The sequence below is a fragment of the Castanea sativa genome, chromosome 5 (genome assembly GCF_040712315.1).
Source record: "Castanea sativa cultivar Marrone di Chiusa Pesio chromosome 5, ASM4071231v1".
NCBI lineage: Eukaryota > Viridiplantae > Streptophyta > Magnoliopsida > Fagales > Fagaceae > Castanea > Castanea sativa.
Genome location: NC_134017.1, coordinates 6,790,269 through 6,816,822, shown reverse-complemented (window position 1 = coordinate 6,816,822; position 26,554 = coordinate 6,790,269). Strand labels below are relative to the sequence as shown.

General features: G+C 35.6%; 2 protein-coding genes across 2 annotated transcripts; both read right to left on the bottom strand.

Annotated features, from left to right (window-relative positions):
• Positions 1–966: 966 nt before the first annotated feature.
• LOC142636758 (uncharacterized) lies at positions 967–4,607 on the bottom strand. The gene is made up of 3 exons (XM_075811046.1): positions 4,221–4,607; positions 1,672–1,771; positions 967–1,270 (listed from the first exon to the last, which is right to left on the bottom strand). Exons 1-3 carry the CDS (start codon positions 4,495–4,497, stop codon positions 1,198–1,200), a joined length of 450 nt encoding a protein of 149 aa, XP_075667161.1. The 5' UTR covers positions 4,498–4,607; the 3' UTR covers positions 967–1,197.
• A 20,614-nt stretch (positions 4,608–25,221) lies between these two features.
• LOC142634643 (uncharacterized) lies at positions 25,222–25,566 on the bottom strand. The gene has a single exon (XM_075808935.1). The coding sequence runs from the start codon at positions 25,564–25,566 to the stop codon at positions 25,222–25,224; it is 345 nt and encodes a 114-aa protein (XP_075665050.1).
• Between the last annotated feature and the right edge of the window lie 988 nt (positions 25,567–26,554).

Sequence of the window (26,554 nt, the reverse complement as noted above, 5' to 3'; positions counted from 1 at the left end):
TACACTTGTGACCTGATTTTGTCTCTTCATCCTTATAACTTTCTTAGCACCTTCACAGCGCAACAACGTGAACTACTCCAGGTTCTCTCTCTCTCTCTCTCTCCGTCTCTCTCTCTCTTGCCTTGCCTAGTCGCCCATGTGAATAAAGTTTTTTTTTTCTTTTTTAAATTTCTTCCCACGTAACAATGGTTAGATAAATTTTTTTTAATATATATATATCTTCCCAGTCTACGTATGGTCATGTGGATAAAGTCTACATAATCAATTTTTGCTACCCATAAATTTAAAATTATATATAATAATAAAGAAAAGTGATATAAATATATATATGTATTTGTGTTAATTTTTATATTATTTAATGAGGGTAAATATATCTATTTCTTATATACATTATATAACAAAGACATAATAGTCAATTTATATAAACTACATTTTTCATTCTCTCCTTTTTCTCTCCAACCAAACAAAAAAGTTTTTCACCCTCCCACTCTTCCACCCTCCAACCAAACACACATGAGGAAAAACCAAATCTTTTCTATTCTCCCACTTTTTCATCCTCCCACTAATTTTTCATCCTCTCACTTTTCCACTCTTCCAACCAAACGGATCCTTAATCTTGAAAAGATTTCTGAACACAACCTTGGACAATACCCTGTTCAGCTTACATGGAATACAGCAGAAGCCACCATATACAGACAAAACCTTACTTTCCAAATGATACGAGGTAGACAAAAAAATTAAATAACTCAAAAAATTGTTTCTCTCTCTCTCTCTCTCTCTCTCTCTCTCTCTCTCTCTCTCATCCATCTATTACTGTAGCTTAACAGCACTGCTCCTTCCAAGCACCCTCATCTCTCTCCTTTGTTTCTTGTTCTTACAACGGATAGAGGTTAAACAAAATCACATAACAAAACTGAAATTTACAGGCATTGAAACTACAAACTTTAGCATAATCAAGCCTTTGAGTAACAAACAAAAAGATTCTTGGAGTTATATATGGAGAATAACAGAATCTGAAGTTTTACATTTCAAGTTCCATAGAAGAAATGAGATCATTCGATTTGTATTCAAAGGCCTTCTAGACCTTAAGGACACACTAACCCACCACAAAAGGCAACGATTCGTCCCAATTCAGAGTCTAACCATGAAGTCTAGCAAGCCTTAGACTTGGCTTGATTCACACCAAAGGCAAGGATACTAAGCTGTAATTCTAAACCGGCCCTTTGCTATTCTTCGAGCAATGACCTTCCTCCCACCCTTGGTTGCCTTGCTGTTCACGTGAAAAAGCGCATTAGCCAACATGCATATTCTACATAGTTTTGCTCACAATTTTTCCAGCTAAGAAAAATTCATCAAGCCATTTATTACAGGCCAGAAAGCAGACACTTGATCATGAAGTCGGAGGAAAACTCCAAAAAATCTCTGCCCTTAGTTCTTATATGTAATATAGACACTCAATGATGTCCCAAGTAGTTCAACTACGACCAACATGAAACAAATGCGGTCTACAACCTATGCAGTTAAAAAGCTAATGCCTAATAAATTGTGTTGTCCAGTTCGTAAATTGTCTGATTTGTCATATCAGCCTAATTAAGATTAATATCTGTTCTCCTACACTAAGAGGCTTTTTTTATTTTCTTTCTTTTGGAGAGAGGGAGAGAGAAGATGTACCGAGCAAAGAATCCATGGTTCCTCTTACGCCGGATAGTGCTAGGTTGGAAAGTCCGTTTAGGAAATAAAATCATTGGCTCGTTTGAAGAAGAAACATCTCCTGCAGAACAGAACAGTTGAAGTTATGCAGAAACCAAAAAGACTGAACAAAATGATGTTGATGACTTAATTGTTGACCCAATCTCTGAACACTCTAGCCAAGGCGTTCTTGGTTATGCCTTAGTAACAAAAATTTATTGAACCAAATGTAATCATCCACGTACATCCTCCTGCTCTAGGAGTGGAAGAAACTCCACCAACAAGAGCAGGGGTTCTCATTCTAAGAGAGATTAATTCCAGACCAGCAAATCAGTCACTATGAGCATCAGCTGAACAAGTGCATAACTTGGGTGACACTACCACCAAATTTCAAAGACAGCTATCTAAGTCATCTCATCAAAAAGTAAACTTATTGGCTATCTGGATAACATCAGCATCCACATATCATTCACCACACAACAGATCTTATGGGGTTTATCATTTTAAGTAGTTAAATTCAAGAGAGCAGATAAGAGAAGCACATGTCTCAGCTACCTAAAACAAGGTAATAACTAATAAGTATTTCTATATCTTAACCTATGAAGTTTGAAGCAAGAAATCCCCTCCGTATGGAATTATTTTTTGTTTGGTCCACCCTACTTGAGTTTTGAAGTTCATAAAATATCATATTTTTGCAGCTTATAATTAATTCCTGCGTACTAGCAGTTAATTAAGACCATAACAACAGTTATCCTCATTTATGATTTACCTTGCATATAGAGATTCTCCACATATCCAGCCCCACCCAACCAACTTTTTACTCCAAACCACAACCTAAATGGTATACTTGCTAGTTATGGTATTAACAGAAGATTTAGCAGAAATTGGGCAAGGATGCAGACATGCAGTCCTTATAGAAACTATAGTTATGAGGCCATAACTGGACTACATCTAGTTGCTAGACGTATGAGCATGCTGAAGCTTCTAAAACTTCAACGTTCTTGAAGAAGCAAAGGATAAACAAAGTTTAGAAAAAAGACATTCTTTGCTTTGAGGCACCGAAGAAAAGAATGCTTTGTAGAAATATAATTTTGTCTAATATAGTCATATGTCCATTACTTATTATCAATAATAATAATGAAAAAAATTATTAAAAAAATTCATACATCCATCAATCACATATATGCTCACAAGGGAATATAATAGCCCCATTTTTGAAGAGACAGAGAGACCAACAGATCAGTTAGAATCCTTGCTGATTTGAACTGGCTTTACACAACAACTATTAAGATCATCTTCTTAATATCATCTTAATATCTTAATATCTTATATCTTATGACATAAGATATTGAGATCACATTCAAGTTATCAATAAGGAACTAGATATTTGCTATATCAAAGTTAACAAGAAACACCCTTTTGATGTTCACCGCAACCTAAAGATGCATAATTTAAATAATAAAAAATCTATAATTCATCATCATCATCACTCTCTCTCTCTCTCTCTCCCTCTCCACATTTTCCCAGCAAACAGATAAACCATTAACAAAAACATCTAGTCTATCCTTCCATTTCCTTAGAAACCAAACAGAGCATAGTTTAAAAAGTGCATAATTTATAAACCCCAAATTCCTAATTTATTAGTATCTCTTACCAATTTTACCATAAACCAGACAGACCATTAACAAACAGCTAGCCCATCCATTCATACATTTCCTCATATACCAAACAGAACTTTCATTCATACATACATAGAAAATCCATAATTCAAAAGTCCAAATATTTGTAATTTCTTATCTCCTTCACCTCCCTTTCCCAGAAACCAGAGTACATTTCTAATTTTACAGACACACACTCTTACCAACTTCATAGAAAATGCATAATGTAAAAGTCAACCGCACACACACATGCAGCTACCAATTTCATAAAAAATGCATAATTTAAATGTCCAAAGATTCCTAATTTTTCATCTCCTCACCTCATTTTCCCAGCAACCAAAGGACTATGACATACACACACACACCATTTCCATAGAAAATATATAATTTAAATGCCTAAAGATTTCTAATTTCTTATCTCCTTATCTCACATTCAAAGAAACCAAAAGGAGTCACACACACACACACACACACACACACACACACACTTAGTTACCAATTTCATAAGAAAATGCATAATTTAAAAGAACAAAGATCTCTAATTTCTCATCTCATTTTCCCAGCAACCAGAGGACTTTTACATATACACATACACCATTTTTATAGTAAATGTATAATTTCAAAGTCTAAATATTTCTAATTTCTTACCTCCTCACCTCATTTTCCCAGCAACCAAACAGAGGACTTCTACACACACACACACACACACACACCAATTTCATTATATATATAAAAAAATAAAAAAAAGTGCATAATTTAAAAGTCCAAAGATTTCCAATTTCTCACCTCCTTACCTCATTTTCCCAGAAACCAAACAGATGATTTTCACACACACACACACACACACACACATATAACAGAGAGAGAGAGTACCTTCTGGCAAGTAGAAGCTGAGAGAAGGGAGGCCAGAGGGGTATACGAAGCCTTCGGAGGCGACCTTTCGGATCGATTCGGCGTCGTTTTGGTACTGAGGCAAGTGGAGTGAGTTTTCGAACTTGGAGAGCGACGGGAATAGCTTCGGAGCGATATCGAGGCCCTGAGACACGATCCGCTGATTCGAATTCGGGTTCGGACTCTGCCGAAGAAACGGGTTCGACAAAAACCGGTTCACCAGCGACGCTCCAGTTCGGACTAGGGTTTTTGACGCCATTGTTGTGTTTCTATGTGCGAGTGATTTTGTAGAAATGGTCAATTGGGTTGGTTGGTTCTGCTAAAACCCTACGCACAGTGAGTGAGTGAGAGAATGAGAGAGAAAGGAGTGGGGGTATATTTGGAATTTCGTGATTTGGGCCGATGTTGGGCCACATGGGGTGGACTTTTTAATTATCACACTTCAAATAGGTATCAATTAATCAATATAGACTATATAGTTATTTTGCCAAGGTCCAGGACCAATCCACATTTATCGGATTTTTAGGATTGGATAAAGTTTTTTTTTTTTTTTGGGGAAAAACCCGAAATGTATTAAAATTATCCGGCTAAATCAGCTTGTAAAACAGTCGAAATATGTTGTGAAACATCCTCTATCCACGCTATAAAATCTGGAATATCTATCACATATCTTATCAAATTATGAGCAACACATACTCTCATACTTCTATGAGAGTATTGTAATTAAAAAAACTATTAGAGCAGATCTTTGCATCTTCAATCCATGAGCCTATTGCGGACACTGTAGTAATATCTTGAGATAGAGCTCTGATAACCTCCAGCGAGTCGCCTTCCAGAATTGCGTTTATAATACCAATATCAGCTGCAAAGGACAGAGTCGTGGCAGCAGCTAATGCTTCAACTTCAGAACTACCGTAGGCTTGCTGCAACTTCTTTGAACAGGACGCAATGACGAAGCCCAAGTTATATCCAATTACAATGCCACTGCCTGACTTGTTCTCACCGGAAAAGATAGCCCCATCGAAGTTAATTTTTGCCACGTCCATCGATGGAGCTCTCTAGAGCTGCCTATTTCATGTCTGCCTCTCTAATAGGGAAGTTGTCGAAGTGGTTTGGCAGGCCCGGAATTTAGCAAGCATATCATTGGACTATTGGGCAATTTGGTCGACGCTGCTAGCTGCTTGGTTGAGTCGGACTTAATTTCTTTGTTTCCAGATCATCCACGCAGTCATAGCAAAGAGTTCGACATTGTTTTTCTGCTCAATCATCCAAGATAATAATTCTTTGAGTTGAGAAAATGTACCTCCCTCCGACAAGACCACAACTCTGGATCAGCCCAAATGACGTCGACCTCCTTACACATCCATATTGCATGCAGAGAAGTTTCATGAGCTTCATGGCAGAGGTCACAAAGAGGGTCATCAATGATTGTTCTTCACACCAGGATCGCTTTTATTGGCATAGCATTACGACAAGCACACCACATCAAATTCTTAACTTTGTTTGGCACATGAAGAGACCAAATGCCATTCAAAAGTTTTGAATCTGTATGTGTGGGCTGTTAGGCAGATTGCAGCTTGGTTTTCGCTTTCAAAAATCTATATCCAGATTTACATGTGTACCTTCCATCATGAGAGTGGGGCCATGTCAAGACGTCCATTGTAGCAACATGTCTCAACGGTATTTCCTTTTTTTTTTTTTTTTTTTTTTTTTTTTTTTTTTTTTTTTTTTTTTTTTTTTTTTTATCATGGCAGCTTCATCACACACAAAGGCTCCATTAATCAATTCTTCATTCCATTGCCTGTAGTTTCATTGATCAGCTCTGACACCGTTGAGTTCTCCATTGATTCTATAGGATAGGACAGCACTTACGGAGGGTGTTTCCTTGGGAGCTAGAAGTGCTGCCATATTTTTATGTTTTTCCCGTTTCCAACTCTCCATCTAGCACCTCGTTGCAAAACATCAATCTCTACCTTTAAGAGTGCTCCTCCAATCATATGAGCTATATCTTGTATTAGTTGCTTCCATGATGAAACAATTTGGAAAAAAGGCGCTGGATACAAGTTTTACCTGGATTAACTAGGGACGATATTTGAAGCATAAGAAGCCGAATTAGAAGACTTTTTATCTTTTGGGCTACATTCCTAATGTCATTGGACTAATTTGACCAACCAAGTTGGCTGGTTGGGCTAAAGTTTACAACCAAGTTATAAACTTTTAGGCTGATTGCCTAGCATGCGAAGCTTGAATCCTTGAACTATTACCCTACTGCACCGCCAACATTAGGAAATTATTACCATTGAATTAACATGTTGTTGACGAAAATTGTTAACCTATGTTTAACAATAATTGTTAGATTATGTTTAATAAACGTTATCAAATTATGTTAAACAAAAATTGTTAAATTATGTTTAGTAAAAATTGTTATTCAGTCAAATTCGTCAAACATAATTTCACCCATAAGCCTTTTGGCGTATGAGTTTTATTGATGTGAGTAGTTCTCATTCAAGACAATGTATCTCTTATTACAATCCCTTGTTTCAAGGGAAGACCCTTTGATTGCAACCACACCGTCTTTGTATATCAGTTTATTTATTTTCATGTCTAAGAGGATATATGTTTTTTATTTATTTGTGGCTGCACCTAATAATTTATTTAGGTTGCCTACATACCTTTGACAGGGGCCAAGGCAATTCGCAGTTCTTAATTTGAGGTTTTAGATTTAAAATCCTCAAATATGATTTTGCCCAATTTAAATGATAGACATTTAAGTCAAATACTTTGTATTTAATTTAGCATCGACTTAATTTTTTTTTTTTGGGTGAGATAATTGATTTTAATCTCAAGAATAAGTCAGGGACCATGTTTTTATGGAAATTGAACCAAAGATTCTCTCTTTGTGAAGTTGTATGTCCAAGCAATTTTCATTTTCTTTCATTTGCTTCTTTGTAGGAATTTTAATGATATTTTGATTGAGGTCTCAAATTTAATTAAGGGAAAGAAAACTCCTTTGAAGCAATTTTGTTTTTATGAACATGTGTTTAGGAATTGGGAATTGGAAAATTTCCTCAAATCAATTTTTATGGTCATTTTATTTTGTGAATTATTAATTCCAATCTTGATTAAGAAATTGGGAATCCCAAAGAATTAGTCATGTTGTAATTTGAAGGAATTAGAATCCCCACTTTATTTAAAATAATTTTGGGAGTCAAGGACTCCATTGAAATGTGGTGGAGTCAAGGATTCCATTAATTGGATAGAGTCAAAGACTCCATTGATGTGGTAGAATCAAAGACTCCATTGAAATTGGTAGAGTCAAAGACTCCATTAATTGGGTAGAGTCAAGAACTCCACTAAAATATTGTAGAATCAAAGACTCCATTAATTGAGTAGAGTCAAGGACTCTATTGATGAGTTTGATTTGGTAGAGTTAAGGACTCTAGTTGAGAACACACTGAACCAAAGCTTGAGAATTTTTATTTGGTAATGTTCAAATAGGATTTACAAGTCAGGGATTCATATTTAAAACTTCATGTATAGAGTTAGGAACTCCTTATGAAACCCAACTTTATTTGTTTTACCAAACAAAATTTCAGATTTGAGGAAGAGAGAAGGAGAGATTTAAAGAAGAGAGGAACTGATAAAGTCTCAACCTAATGCTGATGCTGTGTGTTCCTCCTCTGTTTGTTGCTCTCTATCTCTGTCTGTGTCTCTCTTATTCTTTTTTTTTTTCTCTATGTTTTGTTGTGCTTTTCTTCTTTTGTGCATGCTTCTCTTTTTTTTTTAATCTGCTGAAATCTCTTTAATTTATAGAGGAATTGGGAAACCATTTCCCCCCCCCCCCCTTTTTCTCTTAACTGATTTGAAAGCTCGGATTTATATGAAAACACAAGAACTTGTTTAGACCCCCAATAAAAATTACGGCTAGATTGCTTTTACTCTAACTTAAACTAAGTGCGGAATAAGAGTAAATGAGCGTAAACTACCGAAAACACTACCCTAAGCCATATTTATCCAATATCAACAATAAAATACAAGCTTAAAGGGTAGGGAAGAATGATGCAAGCACAAGATAACACCAAGACGTGTTATCGAAGAGGAAACCGAAGAATTCGGCAAAAAACCTCTATGCCGCCCTCCAAGCGGTAATCGATCCACCAGAGAATAAAGTTGGAGTACTTGAATAACAAAAGACCCTCCAAGCTTAGTCTACCCAATCTACTTGAGCCCTTCAAGCTCCTGCTACCAACTGGCTTCTCGGAACCTAGTATTCTCTAGCTTTCCCAGATCTCGCAATTCAGCCTGATTGCATCCGCCAATGAATGACTCCTTCCAAAGCTTCCTAGCGGCACCAAAATCCCACTTAACACTTAGATTGGGTGTGGTAAGTGTTTGGACTATCAACCTCTCAAGGATTTAGAGATGAGAGGTAAGAGTAGAGAAAAACCACAAGGAAATGTGTAGATAATTGTGGGTATAACAATCTCTAACTCTCAAGTGTATTTTTTAGGGTTTTTTCTCTAAAAAACACTATTTACAATATGTGGGTAATAAGGGTATATATAGGGTGGGTAAAGACTAGGTAAAGCAAAACATGATATTTTGCCAAATAGAACGTCTCACGAGTATTTCGCGGGAAGGCTTTACTCGCAAAACACTTGTGAAATCCTCTAGGCTGGCATGACTCTTCACCTTCCAGTCATATGCTCTACATGTGGCTATTTCATGGGTAAGCTTCTCATGAGGCACTTGTGAAATCCACTTGTTCATCCTTTTAAGTTTGAGTCTTCACACTCTCTCACACTACTCATCCCTTACAATTAAAAAACCCACAGAAATACAGGGAAACATGATTGAAGAAATTATAATCAAATTTGACACGGAATTAACGCCAACATAAATTAGTTGTAAATTACAACTTTACAATCAATTCATGGGCCAAAACTGCAAAGAAAGTGCAGTATTGCACTAGCATCTTTCAAGGCAGTTGGCGTAAATTGTAGCTGATTATTAGCTACTTTTTGCTTTTGAAAGCATTTCAGTGGTGTGTGTGGCAAGAAGTTACTCAGCCACATGTCCCACTTTCATCTTATCCCTTTTTCTGTTTTTTTAATAAAGATATGACATTGTGACAGTAAGTTTATGCTACCATAAACAACCCCACCTCCTTTGTCAAGTGATGTGAGTGTGGGGTTTTGTTTAATATTATTTTTCCTTTATTTTTTAATATCATCCTTATATTTTTCTTTTTTGCACTATTTTTTAAATAACTTTGTTAATTTTGGAGGGAAATTTTTTTGGTCTTATGAACTTGTCCAAAATTTATATTCTTTAATAAATCTTGCTTGGACATTTTTTTTAAGTAACTATTTTTTTGTTGTTGAAAATTTAATATTTCAACACATGTTTTAGTAAAGTTCATATCCATACACATTCTACACCTGTTTGTTCAAGTTCTATTTGTTAAAATATGAGGCTATGAGACTTGGAGATGAAACACAAAAATTGAAGATTGAAGTTTAGACACATGTTGAAGTTGAAGATCATAGGCTGCACTAAGCTACAGTCGTTTAGTATCAAGTGCTTATAAAACTACTTGTAATCTAGTCTTTATTTAATTAGTTAGTTGTTAGTGACATATGACATTTAATCATTGTTCTGTGTTAATCATTTAATCACTTGCTATAGCATTCAGCATGTGATACTTTCACTCCAATGAATTAAAGATTTCCTCAAAATTTTACCTATGGGAGCAACATAGGTCCCTACACTAAAGCACTAACTATTGAACTCTAGTCCAATAGTGACAAAAATGTGATCACAGTTATCACACTTTAGTTTGTTGATCTTTTTAACAAAGTTGGCATACATTCTGACAGGCAAAGACACTGTATTTATTCCTTTTATGGTAAGCAGCAAAGCAACAAAGAATAGCGACAGAAAATAGTAGTAGATAAGCATGCCTCACATGCGCCAAGAGTAGTGATGGTTCTACCAAAAAAAAATGTAGATAGCACTAAGATAAACTATCTCAGAGGACGCCAATTTCTAAAGTATAATGATCCGTTTGGATTGAGGGAAAGGGAGGGGGAGTAGAGTACAGTAGATTTAGTTCAAAATTAAGTCTATATTAAACTAACTCTACTCTTCTCCACTCCCCCTCCTTCTCCCCTCTATCTAAACGGGTCATAGGTATTTATCGCACTAAGATTTTCACTTAACTAGTATAGCCTCATCTTTTGCAAGAACCAATTTTGGCCATCTTATCATTTAAGGCTCTCAACATTGTTCAACATGATACTTCTTATATCATCTTAATTAGTCACCAAGTCATCTGATATGACTGAAGAACACTTTGATACACTAACGTACCAGAAGCATTCTGAAAATATTTTAATTTGGTGGGTTTTCAATTCTCTTTCTTTTTCTTTTTGATAAGTATAGGTGTTTTCAATTCTCAATAAATGTGAGTCTAGATTATATCACCTTAGAATTACTTATCAACATTATTAGTTTTTTTTATATTAATTTTTTTTCACAAAAAAAAATCTTCAAGTCACCAGTTCAATTTTATTGACAATGATGGATCCAGGCTCGGCAACAACACCCGAGTAAAACCTGATCAACATTTCATATTTTAACCTCAAAAAAAGAAAAAAAAAATGATCAACTTTATAGTACATAAGAGGGCTTTTGAAGCCATATCCCAAATATTTTTCGAGGCAAATGAATGTATTGGGTAATTTGTATCACTAGTTTGCTAATTCTATTGTGTAGTACTTGGGTGGATTTTTGCAGTATATCTAAACTATTTCCAAGTAGAATATGTTTGATATGGTCATATCTTACATCAGAAACCACCATGATGATGTTAGCAAAAATTTTTTTTCAGCATATCTTGGAAGTTTGACAAAACTCTAGCACAAATGCATATAATAATTGTCTTATAAAGTGATCTTGATAATGTCAATTTAAATCAACTTCAACTATAGTTAGACAAGGCAAAGACAAAGAGCGTTCCCCTTTAGCACCTCACATCGTTGAAAATGTGTAAGAGCATTTTCATCAAGGGTATCAAATGCCAAATATTTGACATTTGACACACCAAACTCTAAAAAACCACCTCCATCAAGTGTTTTAAAGGCTATAATATTTGGCATTGATGAACAGTGCAATCTCATATTTGAGACCGCACTGTTCACCAACTGTAAAATTTATATTATTTTTTTATTCAGGTGGGGCCCACTTTCTTTTCTTCTTATTATTTTCTTTCTCATTTCCGTTTCTTCCGTCTCTCATTCTTGCTCCTATTTCTCTGCTCTCTCTCTCCCTCTGCTCGACGTCTTTGCCTCCCTCTCCGATGAAACCCAAGCCGGAGCATCAAGCCAAGCCGATCTCTATTGCATTGGTTTTTTTTTTTTATGTTTTTTTTTATTTATAAAGTTTGTGATTTGATGTTAGATTCGGTAGTGGTTGTGTGGGTTATGAATTTGGCATTTTGGGTCATGGTTTGATGTGCTCCGGTGATTTTGTGGGTCTGGGTTTGTGGGTCTGGGTTCGTGGGTCTGCATTCGTGGATCATTGACGTGACCAGCATGGATCGTCAACTTGATCGGTCTCATCGGCGTGGGTCATCAAGAGGGAGAGACAGTGAGACCGAGAGGGAGAGAGAGAGAGAGATACAATGAGACCAAAAAGAGAGGATGAAAAAAATTTATAAAAAAAAAGGAATAAAAAATTATAAAGAAATAATATTTAAATGAATTTGTAAAAAAAAATAGAAGTTTTGATATATGGTATATTGTAAAATGAGGTGTTAAAATTGAAAAAGTAGTGTTTTGATATTGTAAATGCTAAAATTTTTGCAATTGTTGATGTGAATGCTCTAAGAGGAGACAAGAATAGTAATCTTATTGGGGTTGCGTTGATTTCACATAGATGGTCACGTGAAGTTTTACAGAGCTTAGTTTTACTCAAATGTATCACCCATTTTGCTTTATTACCATATTTAGCTTTTATTTATTTATTTTTATTTTTTTTGTTAAAAAACTATTACCATAGTTAGCTGAACCAAGAAAGTCAATACAGTACCGGAGGTTGTACCGGTTTGGCTAGCGGTACGATATATTTCGGGTACCAGTCAATACCATTGTACCGTTTCGGGTTTACCATTAATTTTATATATCCTTACATAAATTGAAATTCCTTTAAGTATATATATAGATAAATATATAAAAATATTTACATTTAAATTTATTTATTTTTTGATACATTGGTTGGTCAAAATTCACATAATTTGTAAGTTTATACTTATTCTTTTTTTATTTTTTAAGAAGATATGATTGTACTTATCTAAAGTCTAACAAAAATGGCAGTAGAATTTATCTAATAAGGAAAAAGAAAGAAGATCCTCAAAAAAAGAAAAAAGAAAAGAGTGGTTATAAATATTTTAAATTACCATTTGTACTTATCAAAAGTTATTATTTACAGTTGGATGGCAGTAAAAAATTTTAGTCTAATGTGTAGCAGTAGATTATCTCAAAAAAAAAAAAAGTGTAGCAGTAGTATTAGTGTGTGCTGTCAGTGGGAGTATTATTGTTTAATAAGAAGTGTTATGTTTTTAACACTTTACAATATTTTCACAATAAATCATACTTGGTAAGTTATTATTGATTTTAATTTGAACACGTCACTTAAATATTTTTTTTTAATCAGTATTAGTTAATAACAACCAACTACTTAAGATTTATTGTGAAAATATTGTACTTGCATTTCTAAATTTTAATTTCTTATTCTTTATTTTTTTTCCTTATCTCTTTATTTTTTTTCATCCACACGTTTCTTTTCTCTTCTTTTCTTTTTCTTTTTTCCTCTTTTTTTCTCCTCCACACCTTTCCCTTCTCTCTATCTTCACGTCTTCTCTAGCAGACTAGCACTTCATCAGTTCATCTGTAGCTCTCTTGACTTTTCTTCTTTCTTTTCTTCTCTAGCACTTCATCAGTTCATCTGGAGCTCTCTTCAACTTTCTTTTTTCTTTTCTTCAATAGCACTTCATCTGGACAACCTTTTTTTCCCCTCCCACCAACACAGGTCCTCCTCCCCACCAAAGCTCAGATGGGTCAGCTTTGCTCTTTTTTTTTTCTTTTTTTTCTTTTTTTCTTTTTTCTGTTCTAATTTGATTAGTTTTAAAATTGTGATTTAAGTTTGTATTTTGTTTGAGAGCTCCGTCGATTTTGTGCTTCACCACTGTTTTCTGATGAGAAGCAAATAGAGAGTTTTGTTCTTCTTTTTCTCCTTCTTCTCTGTTTTTTTTTTCATTGCATATGAGACTTTTTGTGCTTCGGCCAGGTATCCATTTACCGGCCGAAATAGCTGGATTTCGCCAATACGCGGCCGATATGACCGGTATTATTTTTGGTACAAAATAGGGGTGTACCTGTACTAATGCACTGGCCGACACGGTATATACCGGCCGGTACGGTATGGTATCACCCACATTGAGCTGAACATTGAAGAGAACATAAATATACTTTTTTCAATGTTGCTTTTCAATAATATGCACCCTCCCACGCCACATAAAGTTTGCTCTTTAAAATATTTTCTGTCCCTTGTGACAATGACACCCCTTTAGCACCTTCAGTGAAGTACTTTGTCGGTAACGCCTTGTGAAATATGTTTACAATGTCCCTTGAGCATTTACATTAATTCTTGCAAAAAAAAATAGTCTACTTTAGTATATTTTTTCAAACCCCTTTTCAAAACACTCATATCGAATTATCTAATATCTATTCTAAATTTTATTTAATAAAATATTAATTTTTCTTAATTTTCAAAAATTATTTATGTAGGGATGTGACACTTAAAACTCAAGTAAGCATTAGGCCTTAGACCAGAATAAACCCAGAATGTGCCTTTTCGAGAAACGAAGCCCAACTACCGAAAAACATACCTCGAAACAAGGGTAAAAGATAAAATAAGAGATTATGAAAAGTACCCCCAAGATCCCAAACCCCGAGAATTGACTAAACAAGGCCCACCACCCTCAGTCCAAACATGAATGGACCACTTGAACCATTCGAGGTACATACCCATAAATGAAATACCAAAGGCATCCCACTGAGGTATGCACATTATCCGAGGAAGCCTGAACTATCAAGTGCATCCCACCAAGGTACATATATCGTTTGAGGAAGCTCTCCGAATAACCCTTATAAATCCACTGTGGTACACATAGCATCCGAGGAAGCCCTTCAGATCTTCCTAATAGATCCACAATGATCCACCTAATACCATATCATTTAATGCAATAGATAACTTATCAGAATAAAACAAGAAGTCCCAAAAGTCTTTGTTCATCATGAGCTCAAGAACAGAAGAGCTTGATGGGACAGAAGGCTGCCCAACCAAACTAGGACAACACTTACTATGACACATGTTGGAGATGAAAATAAGGAGAATCAGGCACAAGATAAGGATGAAGAAGAAGGAGGAGGAAGAGTATAAAAAGAAAAAGAAGACAAACGAAAGGAGGGAGTGAAACATAGAGTGAGAATTGTAACAGAGAAAAATCATATGAATAAGAACTTTTGTACAGACTTTTGTGAGAGTGAGATAGTTTATGGATTCTTATATCCACACACACACACACACACACACATATATATATATATATATATAGTTTTTTGATAGGCAAAATTTACCATATTTGAATAATCTATTAGGACCTTCTTATATTCCGAAAAAGAATAAAATTGAGACCTTCTTTTATAGGAACCATTTCCATGATTGTTCTTAGAAGTTCATTGGCTAATAACGAAAAATTCCACCCTTTTCCTTCAGCCACAGAGAAAAAAAAGAGTCTACAATTTTGGACGATAATTTTGTTGTTCTTTATTTCAACCTAAAAAAATTGGGTTGAATAAGCACTTCGGTTTTTTTTTTTTCTTTTTCTTTTTCTTTTTCTTTTTCTTGCACACTTTAAGTTGGACTTAATTCTAGGGAAAAAAAATGCAACTTAAGCTTCTATCATCTCATATCAAAGTCTACCATAAATTTCCGTCATCATCAATATCACTTTCATCATCAATTATCATTCTCTCATCTAATGATTACATGCCTAATTTCACCTTTGTCGTTCTTCATCGATGTAAATCTAAGTTTGTGTATTAATTTAGCAAGAACACCGACCCTAATTTTCCTTCTTTGGTACATTGTATATTTAAATATTTAGTTATGGAGCTCAAATATATGACTATGGTAATTGATCATCATCTAATCATGGACACTCATCATCATCATGTACAAGATAATGATCCTTTAAAATTTTAAAAGTAATGATCATCATATTTTAAGAGTAATATCATTATATACAATTGTACGTGCAAGTTAGATTTAAGCTTATATTGAGGAATAAAATAAGTTATTTAACAATACATTTACATGAAAAAGCTTATAAGTGACAAGGATGCTACTTTGACATGACACACGATAAAGAAGAAGGAAGTGATAGCAAGAATGTAAAAGGACACAAGATGTACGTGGAAAACCCTAGAAAAGGGATGAAAAACCACGGTTTGAGCAAGAATGGAATGTTCTTGCCCTATTCAGCTTTGTATTATGTGGGAAAACAAGTCAATCTTGTACAATAAGGGTGTTCTTCCTTCAAGAGAAACCTTGTCTTCTACCTTCCTATCTTGTTAACTTTCTACTCTCTTCTTCATATATTTGTTTGGGTTCTTACCCTAAAAATACAGCTACATGTTCCTCTTATAGTCTGAGGAATATGGCTAAGTACAAAGACAGGTGTTAAGTCATTATTTCTCTATTTTGGACCTTTCCACAGCTGTGATATTATCTGCTGAATAGAGGATAGAAATTGCGCCAATATGGCACTGGGACCCGTGGGTAGGTGACGTTGCCACTATTTGGGAAACCAATCCTGGACATTAAGAAGGACATCAGGAGTGCTATGAATAATACACGTGTCCCTGAAATGGTCTAACATACATTCAACCAGTAAGGGGTGTCCTCATAGTTGCTGACCTTAGAAAGTTACTATCTCCCTTTTTGTGAGTGCTTGAGTACCATGTCAAGTGCATATCTTACTTCCTTCCCAAGGCAGTCACGCTTTGGCACAGACCAAGAATAGGATCTTTTAGCTAATGCCTGCTCTTCCTTTGCTCATAGTCATTCCACGTGTAAGGTCCAAATCTAACCACATATGCTTTCTCCCATGCCTTAGTGGTGTTACGCACATTAGCCCCCTGACTGTCAATGGCGTTTAATGGCAAAGGCCTTTGACAGTCACATTGGTTCAGGCATTAACACTTTAGTAATTAGGCCTTGTGATGTTTGAATATTGACACATGGCTTATAGGGGTGCTTCTAGCTGTTTTGGCATCTCTTCGTTTCTTGCGTTTTAATAGACAGACATTACTCCTCATAAATGCCATGTCTCTTCACTTAACTGCAATTGGGGATTTACATAGGGAATGTTTCTTCTTCATTCTTCATGCCCTTTGTATCTCTAGATTCTTTCAAAGAATCCTAACCTCCATGAAAATGTCAAACCTTTCCTCTTCTGATTCTAACTCCCTAAAACACACCTCCGGCTCTTTTTGAGAGCGCTCCCAGCAACAACAATCCTTCCCCACCACCAAGCCCTGCGCATCCCCCTCTCCCTTTTCCCATACACCCTCTACCTCCTCAAGTTTTCATTCCTGAAGAGGTTGCACCCTTCAACTAGAGCAACAAAGAAGGAGAGGACTCAGAGGAACTTTGGCTGAAGGCTGAAGAAGATGTTGAGGATGTAGCGACTGCTGATTTTATGGATGCCCCCTCTAGGTGCAGGAGAAGGCACTGGCCCTCTCAATCAAGCTCAGAGTCCAACGCTTTGGAGCTTTTTGACTCTAAGGAGTCAGACTCCTGTGATGACTCTGACTTAGGGGATGATGAAGGCGAAGAAAAGGAGGAGGAAGAAGAGAGGATGATGAGTTTGGGGAGGAGATGGAGTATCATGCTCCAGACTATCCCTAAAAGGACTTTGTGGATGACTCAGATGCCTATGCGCCGTGGTCTCCTTGATCTGCTCGCCATTAAACTTGCAGTCTTTTTTTATTATTATTTTTATTGTATTTGTTTTTGTTTAGCCTTTTATTGGCTTAGGTTATAAAACTTTAACTTTATTTATTTTGTTATTATTTGTGTTTTTATTTAGGAAAGAGGTGATAGGCCACAAGAGCTGTTGTTAAATTTTAAAATACTCGCAAGTGTACGAACCGTACCGAAGTATAGTTTGACAAGAACGAGGTCGAACCCACAGGGACTTGAATGAACGTAGGAAAATTAATCAAATCTTAACAAAATTAATCCTAATCTAGTTTAATAAAAATTAGTTGTTTTGAAATTAAATAAACTAAGCAAATAGTTAAACTAAGCAAAAGATATAAAGCAATAAAAAGATGCAAACAATCAAGGGAAAGGAATTAAGGTTTTGGAATCCGCCTTGTAAATCATATCAGCATATATTTATGATCATTAATTTTTTCCAACTCACTACATGATAATCTAGAAATCAATCTTGCTATCATGGAAAATATTCTCATTAAAATCCTTATTTTAAAAATCAAAAGCATGTTCTTCTTCGCTTCTTAAGTATAAAATCAAATCATCAATTGTATCTATAGCCAAACAAATCACAAGATATATCCAATTCTAAAAATCAAATCATAAATTGTATCCATTGATAGATAAATCACAAGCGATATCCAATTTTATAATCAAGAATTTAAACCAAGCATTCAATTAATTAAGACAAATCCTAAATCATAAGAAAAACATGATTGAACTCATATCTAGAATCTCATCTCAGTCAATTGATATGAAGCAAGAACAATTTAAATCATTAAAGAACAACTATTGTGGAAAAAATAAAATCACATAAATATTATTGATAATCCTTAACAAGGTTTCATCCTCAACCCTAATTATAAATTTAGCTACTCATAGTAATTAAAATAAAACACAAGAATAAAATACTAAACATTAAACTAGACAAATAAAATAAAACTAACTGTCATGGAAGAAAACCAAAGAAGTAGCCGCACTCTCTATGTTCAGCCCTTAGTCCTAGCACTGGCCTCCTTTGAATTTTGCCCTAAAGAGTCTTTAAATAAGTCAAGGAATCCTATTACAAGTTGAATTCCCGTTTGGAGAAAATTCCAGATTTTAGGCTTCACTTAACCGACAATTTTGGCCCATTTAACGCCAGAATTAGGACTTTTGGTAAACAACAAAGTTGTAGAACTTTAAGTTAACTTTCCAGCCCAACTTGAATCATCTTGATTGGACATCTGAGCCGAAAGTTATGCTAAAAATACTAACTGATGTGCAGTCTGGAATCCTAATCCGAATTGAACTTGGATTTGATGCAAATTTCCTTTGATTCTCTACTCCAATTGAACTTAAATTTAATTGGGTTGGTCTTATTTAACTTCATCATAGCCCTTGTAAAAGTAAAGTCCATTAGCTTTCTTCTTTGCACAAATCCACTTATTTAATTCCATTCTCCTACAAAAGATAAATTCACATAATAAGATTTAATTAAGCACAAAATTGATTATTCACCATTATTCCAAAACCAACTATAAAATGCATGAATTACCTCAAAATAAGTATGATAATGCTTTCTAACAATGATATAAATATGTAAAATTAAGCTATTATCAATGCACATCAAGAGCCAAATCATTTAAATCCCTCTTTCCAATTTTTGTAAAAAAACTTAAACACAAAAATATATAAGAAAGAAAAAGAAAGTTTTTTTTATTATATGTTTACTATTTACACTTATGTTATGCTTTATGTTTATTTTACCACATAAAATTTCTACAAATAGACATAAAATGTAAATATGTCAGTTAACAAAAATGAAATGAAACTAACCAAACTTAACCTATTGGAGAAGGATCACACCTTTACACTTTGTTAGTGAAGGCGGCTTCCTTGATTTCAGCACCATCATCTACCTTTTTTGTCAGAAATTCAGTTCTTTCCCTATGCTAACACATGTCAATTTTGAAAAGATATCTCATTTTTGAACTAGCCTCTTTTGGAGGGAAAAGATTAACTCCCCAAAGTAGAAAAGGAAAAGAAAATATTTCCCTTCCTTATTTTTCTCTTTTTTCCTTATCTTGTTCTTCTTCAACCCAAAACCTAGAACTCTTTTAAGACACCAAATCATGAGTGTAAAGCGTGGTTTAAGATCTAGTTTTGCAAAATTTTTAGAACGTACACCTTCGAAGAGTAACAAACCCCTTCTAGGGCCCTTCTAGGGGGAGATGAAAATCCTTCCATAGAGAAACAGTGGATTATCCCTCCCTTCTTTGAAGACTATCTGTTTGTTAAAAGTCTTGATTGGGATTCAGCCCCTTGTTCTGAAGACCCTCCTTATGGGGAACCTGGCGATCTTTTGATAATGGATTTGGAGTTAAAGCACATTCTTAGGCTTGGCACCTGCAGATGGGACTTTGCTCCCACCGTATATGTGGTCTTTAAATCCAACACTTCTGTTTCTAGAGGTTGGAGAAGCTGGTGTCGTAGAGTGTTAGCTCATCCTCCTTTCGTGGATATCTTATAGAGAGTGAAACTTATGGACACCATTCTTGTGTTCTCTAGTCTAAAAATCAGCAAAGATAGTGGAACTCTTCTCTCTCTTCTGTATCGGTGAAATCCCACTACTCATACCTTTTTCATAAGGTGTCATGAAATCTCTCCATCTCTAAAAGATGTTTATGAGATATTAAGACTTCCCCTGTTTGGAGATGGTGAAGTAGTCAACATATCTTTATATCCTGATGAGTCTAAAGCAATGAAATTCCTTGAAGATGTGGTGAAGAAAACTTTAACGAAACTCGTCTTAAAGGTAGCAAGAAAAGGGAAAGCCCCCAATGAGGTAGTACCAGAAGATACTGGTGTTGGCGGAGACAAAGGTTACAGGGCTAACTTCTGGGGATGGATCAAGTACTTCTGGAGGAAATATGCTGATGGCGTGGTTAAGGAAGCCAATGACGACTCTTTGAAGGAAGGCATCGAATTTGTTGTAGGAGAAGGTAACTCTAACCCTTATGAACTTGAAGCCTTTATTTCTTTCTTACTATCTCGCCACCTATTTGAGGGATATCCCCATGAGAAGATTCTAAGCTGACATTTCCCTTTAGCTGTTAAACTAGACAAAGGACAATCCTTTCCCCTTGCTCTTTGTATTCTCACTTAGATCATTTTACTCTTGACTTGCAATGCTCATAGGGTAGATTTCAAGTTGAAACCTTTGTACCCGTTGCCTTTTTACAAATATGGTTGTGGGAACACTTCAGGAATTATCACAAATATACCACACTACCACATAGACTGGTCAGGGGATCCACCCATGGGCAGCGACCTCACCCATGCCCTTAAGGTTTTTCTCTCCCCCCCTATGGGCAGCAGGGAGAGCGCGTCAAATAAGACCTCTTTTGCATGTGGTCTTTTGGCCCTATGGGCAACAGCCTCACCCACAGCCTCACCCACACACAATCAAGGAACCTCTTCCCCCACATGGGCAGTAGGGAAGAATGTGTCTTTCAAAGTGAAAGGGCATTGACCTGGATCTGATTTTGTTGTCACAAAGACTACGAAAAGCAAATCGAGTGATCACTGGGAAATCACACATGACATAAGGTTAAAACAACATAAAGCTCACGGGTATACATGTACTTTCAAATATATAGTTTATATCCAGGTAATTTCAAAAAAACCTTAAATAATCTAACTTCCACAAATTTTGTAAGGTTTTCAATTTCATTCTTGTCAAAAAGATTTTCTATAAATTTTCCAAATAACAAGACAAGATAAGCATCTTTAAATTTTCCAATATACCATAAAATCCATGATTTCCTTATCAAAGATTAAATAAAATATGCTCATTTTTTCATGTCAACAATTCATGCATTTCCCCAAATATGATGCACTTTTCAAAGATACTAATATATAATAGGGTCACAACACAACACTTTTAAAAAAACATATATCCATATATAATTTTCCAAAATGTGTTTGACCCAAAAACAATGTTTATGCAACATGGTTATTATTTTTTTTTTTAAATCCCATTAAAAAGCTACTTACCTTGCAACATACAAAAAGCCTAATTCTTCAAGCTCCAAAGGAGATTAGCTCAAACCTAAACAATATCAAGCAAACCTATCACAATATGCATAAAGCTTGAAATTTTATCTAGCTACAAATTAAGAATTGCCAAATAAGCATTTAATTAGGCAAGCTTAGCACTTAACCTCATCAATAATGTATTCCACTTCCAAATTTTCTCAACAATTTAATTCACAAGGCATAGGCTCCAATTTATAAAGTTAACTCATTCAATATCATCTCCAACATTATGATTAGCTTCCATAGAATTTATATAATATCATCAAGTGACCCACGGAAGCAAAATGACAATATCCTCCAAGACAAACAATTTAGAACTTCAACTAACTCCAAATAATCAATAAAAATTATATTTACCATCTATTTCACATTAAAAAGCCAAAACCCCGAAATCTTCACCACTTAGATAGCCACCAAGACAAAACCTATACATATAAACACAAAAATATCACTTCCAAAGCTTATAAATCACCTGGGTATCATTATCAAAGCTTAGATAAAAATATAATCTCAAGCAAAATATAAAACTCACCAAAAGGATTAGAAATTTTACCTTAAATAAAAGATGTGAAGGTGCCTAGAGGTTCTTAAGGATTTTCCAGTGATCTTGCCGGAAAAATGATGGTGGAGATGGTGGGGAAAGAGGTACACCGGTGGGAGAGTGTGAGGGAGTGAAGAGAGAAGTGTTAGATAGAAAATGAAAAAGTAGAAAAAGAAAGAAAGGAGAAGTGAAGAGCTTTGGCCGGTCAAAGAGATAAGAGATAGAGTGAAAATGAGTGGTGGGGAACGGTGGGGAAGGTGGGAGCATGTGGGACCCATAAAAATCTTACTTTTCTCTCTCTTTCTCTTTTTTTTTTTTTTTTTTTTTTTTTTTTTTTTTTTTTTTTTTTTTTTTTTGACTTGGGTTGTTACACTGCCGTAGAGGGTGGACTCCCCCCACTGTTCACTTCCTTAGAAAGTATTTTTGTTTCCCTTTATAGAGACACCCCCTATCTGAGGAAGAACTTTCTTTTGTTTCCTTTGCTTTTCCTTCTCATCTTCAGACAAGCTATCAAGATGAGTATGAGACTCAAAACTTATAATTCCTATAGGTCTGCCTGCCAATTTGGTTTTGACCAAGGCACATTAGGACATCTCTCTACTTTAGCTTTACTCGCTGTAGTGGCCTCCTTAGCCTTTAAAAGAGAGAATCTCATAAAAATATTGGTATCAAGCCCCGAAATCCCCTTTACTTCCCCCACCAGAACTGGACTACCTTCACCTCGATTCAAGTCATGGTGGTCCGAAATTAGAGAAAGTGTTAGGAATTTTGGGGAAAGTGCTGCCCGACGCGTGGATATCCCATCTATTTTTCAAGGTGATTTGACTTTGAAAATCCTTCCTAAAGCCAAACCTTCAGACATTAAGAGGAAGAAGAATGCAAAAAACCCTTCTAACAAGAAGCCCGATGTACACTCTCTTCTCTATAGTGACTAAACTCTTGTAACATCTTCTCTTAATCAATGGCACAAATAACTTTTCTTCCTTTCTTCATTTTTAACCTTTGATAGGTTACAGGATCTGTTTCCCAGGCTCAACCCAAGGTAAAAGTCACTTCTTCAACCCAAGAGGTTTTTGTATAAGAAATGTCTTCTAATGAAGAAACAGAATCTAACATTGAAAGGGAGGATTCAAATCGGGTGTATGCCAAAAATCCTTAGGAAAAAGAAGATTTAACAGAAGCTACTTCTAAAGAGCAAGAGAGTGAAAGCACCATAATAGAATCTGATCCATTGCTCTCATTAATTTCTCCTAATTTAAGAGCAAATTGTTCTCAATTTCTCTCAAAATATCCCAAAACCATGAAGGATGCTAGCAAATGGACCTTGTCACTTAGGAGCTTTCTCTTACAAAAAATTGGGTCTATCATATCCCAACTACTGTTAAAGGGCAAAGAGGATTGTCTAGCTCTTCCTTTTGACAATTTTCTTTCCACACTAAGTGAGGCTGAGGGCCTAAGTGTTAATGACGGCTGGTTAAAAAGCCATGTCACTGCATTGAGGGATGATAGGCCAAGATTGTATTGTCTCCTTGTGATGAGTTAACTAATTAATTAGCCAAGTGAATTAATTAGGTTCAATTACATGCAATGAGCTTGGTAGCATTAACAAATCACCAAATAAAGTATAATGCAGTGGAAATTAAATTTGACATGGTGATTTGTTTACGAATGGGGAAAACCTCCGGGGCAAAAAACCCCATAGGGTGATTTTAAGGTCACCACTCCCGAGATTCCACTATTATTAAAACAAGCGGTTACAAGTAAAGGAATCTCAGTACCTTATACCAACCTACAGTTGAACCCTTACCGCAATATCTAATTGGACTTGTTCTGTAGTGACAATCTCTCCTTATATTGCATAGCTCCTAGTACGTGACTAACCAATAGATGCGTGGATCCCAGTACGTGACAGGATCACCAACTTGAGAAAGTTGTTGGCTACAAAGTTCTTTAGTTCATCACACGATGAAGATCATGAAGTTTCTCTGTCACAAAACCCTACGGTGTACAAACATAGCAACTTCTTCAAGATGAACTAGGGCAAACTAGGTTTCCAGTCACTTTTCTTCACACTTTTGCAATTGTGCTCTTATGCAACTATGCTACCTATGACAACCCTTAAATTAATCCTTATATATGTTTAAGGTTGTGAGAAAAGAAAGCCCAAACATACATTCATGGATTGGATGAAAATCAGAACTGAAATTCTATTTTTCATAAACCTCGACAGATACCCTATCTATTGAGAAGTTGTCGAGCCTTGGGCTGAAGCAGCTTCTTAAACCTCGATAGATACTAGCTGTCGAGCAAGCTATCGAGCTTTAATGAACAACAGTTCTTCACTTGATTCTTGGATAGACTTTCATGGCTTTAACACTTGAACTTGAAAACTTGTTTCTAGTAGCATTAAACACATTCTAAATCTACTCAAATACAAATAAAGTGCATTTGTCAAAGGATTAGCCAATTACATAAAATGTTGATATATATTCCTAACATGAATCACATATGTCCTAACAAGGGACTTGAAGAATGTAGGACCCTCTTTTCATGCTTCCTTATCCTCACTTCACGAGTTGAAAGCTAATAAAAACTCTTGTATCAACAAAGCAAAGGAAACCGAATCAGCCTTATAGGTACGTAACACTTCAATGACTCAGCTCGAGGAATCTATCAACAAACTTCAAGTGGAATTAACACCCTAACAAGAAGCAAGTTCTACCGTTCAAGCTTAATTAGAAGGTGTCATAGTAGAACGTAACTCTTTGAGAAAAGAGGTTGAAAAGCTAGAAGGTAAGCTAGAAGCTGAGCGATCCAGACTTCTCTCTTGAAAATATTAGTTCTCTCACAAACATTGTCTAATTTGCAAGTTGTAATATGTTTATGGTCTTGAAAGGCCATATGGTTGTATTATAAACTTTACTATGCTTTATTCAGTTAAGTTATCTAGACTTTGCATTCATATCCTGAACAATAGAATATGAAATAGCTGAATAAAAGACTTATTTACAATAGTATAAGAATTGTGGAACACAACATAAGTTTGACATGATGGCGGCAAAAATATATTTTTACAAGATTAAGCATGATATTTCTTAAGGTGAGCTCCGCTAATGTGGCTATACGCCTTTATACCTACTTGATCCTTTAGCCAATAGTGTCCTGTTGGATGTGCTTCTTCCACTATGTATGGTCCTTCTCATTTTGGAGAAAACTTGTGTTTAACAGCTCCAGCCACTACTCGCATATGCGAGGTAGTTTTCCAAATAGTTCTCCCACTTGAAACCTTCTTTCCCTAACTTGGCCTTCATGCCTAGCCTTCATATTAACTTGGTAAAGGCGGTTATGAAAGGCAGCATTATCATGCATTTCTTCCACAATTTCCAAAGTAGCTTCTTTTGGTATCCCTAAAATCTCTGCTAGTTTCACTGCTAGCCTTACTAAATCTTTTGAGATAACAACCTTTGTGTCATAGACTAGAGAAAAGGGTGAAGCTCCTGTAGCTTGTGATTTGGTTATTCTATGAGCCCACAAAGCTGTAGGAAGTTCCTCTTTCCATCCCTTTTCGTTCTCCTTAGTCATTCTTCCCAATATCTACAGTAATCTTTTGTTAGAGGCCTCAACTTGACCATTTCCTTTCAGATAATAAGGTATTGATGTCATGTGAGAAATGGAGTACCCTTCTGTTAAATGGCGCACATTCTTGTTCAGGAATGGTGTGCCATTGTCAGAAATAATTTTTTTGGGTACCCCAAAATGACATATTATATTCTCCCTCAAGATATTAGCCACTAAGCTACTTGTTGCCTTCTTCATAGCCACAACTTCTACCCACTTGGTAACTAACTCAATGGCTATCAATATCCATGTACATCCTTTAAAAAGGGGGTTTATAGGTCCTACAAAATCCAACCCCCAGGTATGGAAATAATATGGAGCCATAGTTGGATGAAGACTTTGATGACTGGTGTGTATTTCATCTCCCCGCCTTTGGCATTCTTGACACTATTTGACAAAGTCTTGAGCATCTTTTTGTATTGTAGGCCAGCAATATCCCTGGTGTAAAGCCATTTGCCATAGCTTTCTCCCACCCAAGTGTCCCGCTGGCTCTCCTTCATGCAGGTTTGAATAAACACCATTGACTTCTTTAGTGGGAATACATACCATCCACCTTCCTTGAAAGCTTCTCCTGCCTTGAACCTTGTCACGTATTTTCTCAACTTTTCTCTTTTTACTTGATCAGCAGGCAGTACACCTTATGAAAGATATCTTAAGTACGAATCCTACCAATCTTCTTCCAAAAATTCGCCATTAAGCACCTCTGCTTGGTCTGGGGGAATGATGGAATAAGTTTTACAACTCCTTTGCTCTTCCTTAGCATCATTGGCCATTTCTGGCCAAAAGATCCCTAACCTCTGTAGTCTTCTATACATGCTGACATCAAGGTCTACACCATAAATATCATAGTGCAACCTGTGCAACAATGTCAGTCCTTCCTGCCTCAAGACACACTTCATCAGAAAACCCTTTACTCCTCTTAAAAATAAATCTCCATTGATCTTGAGGAAGT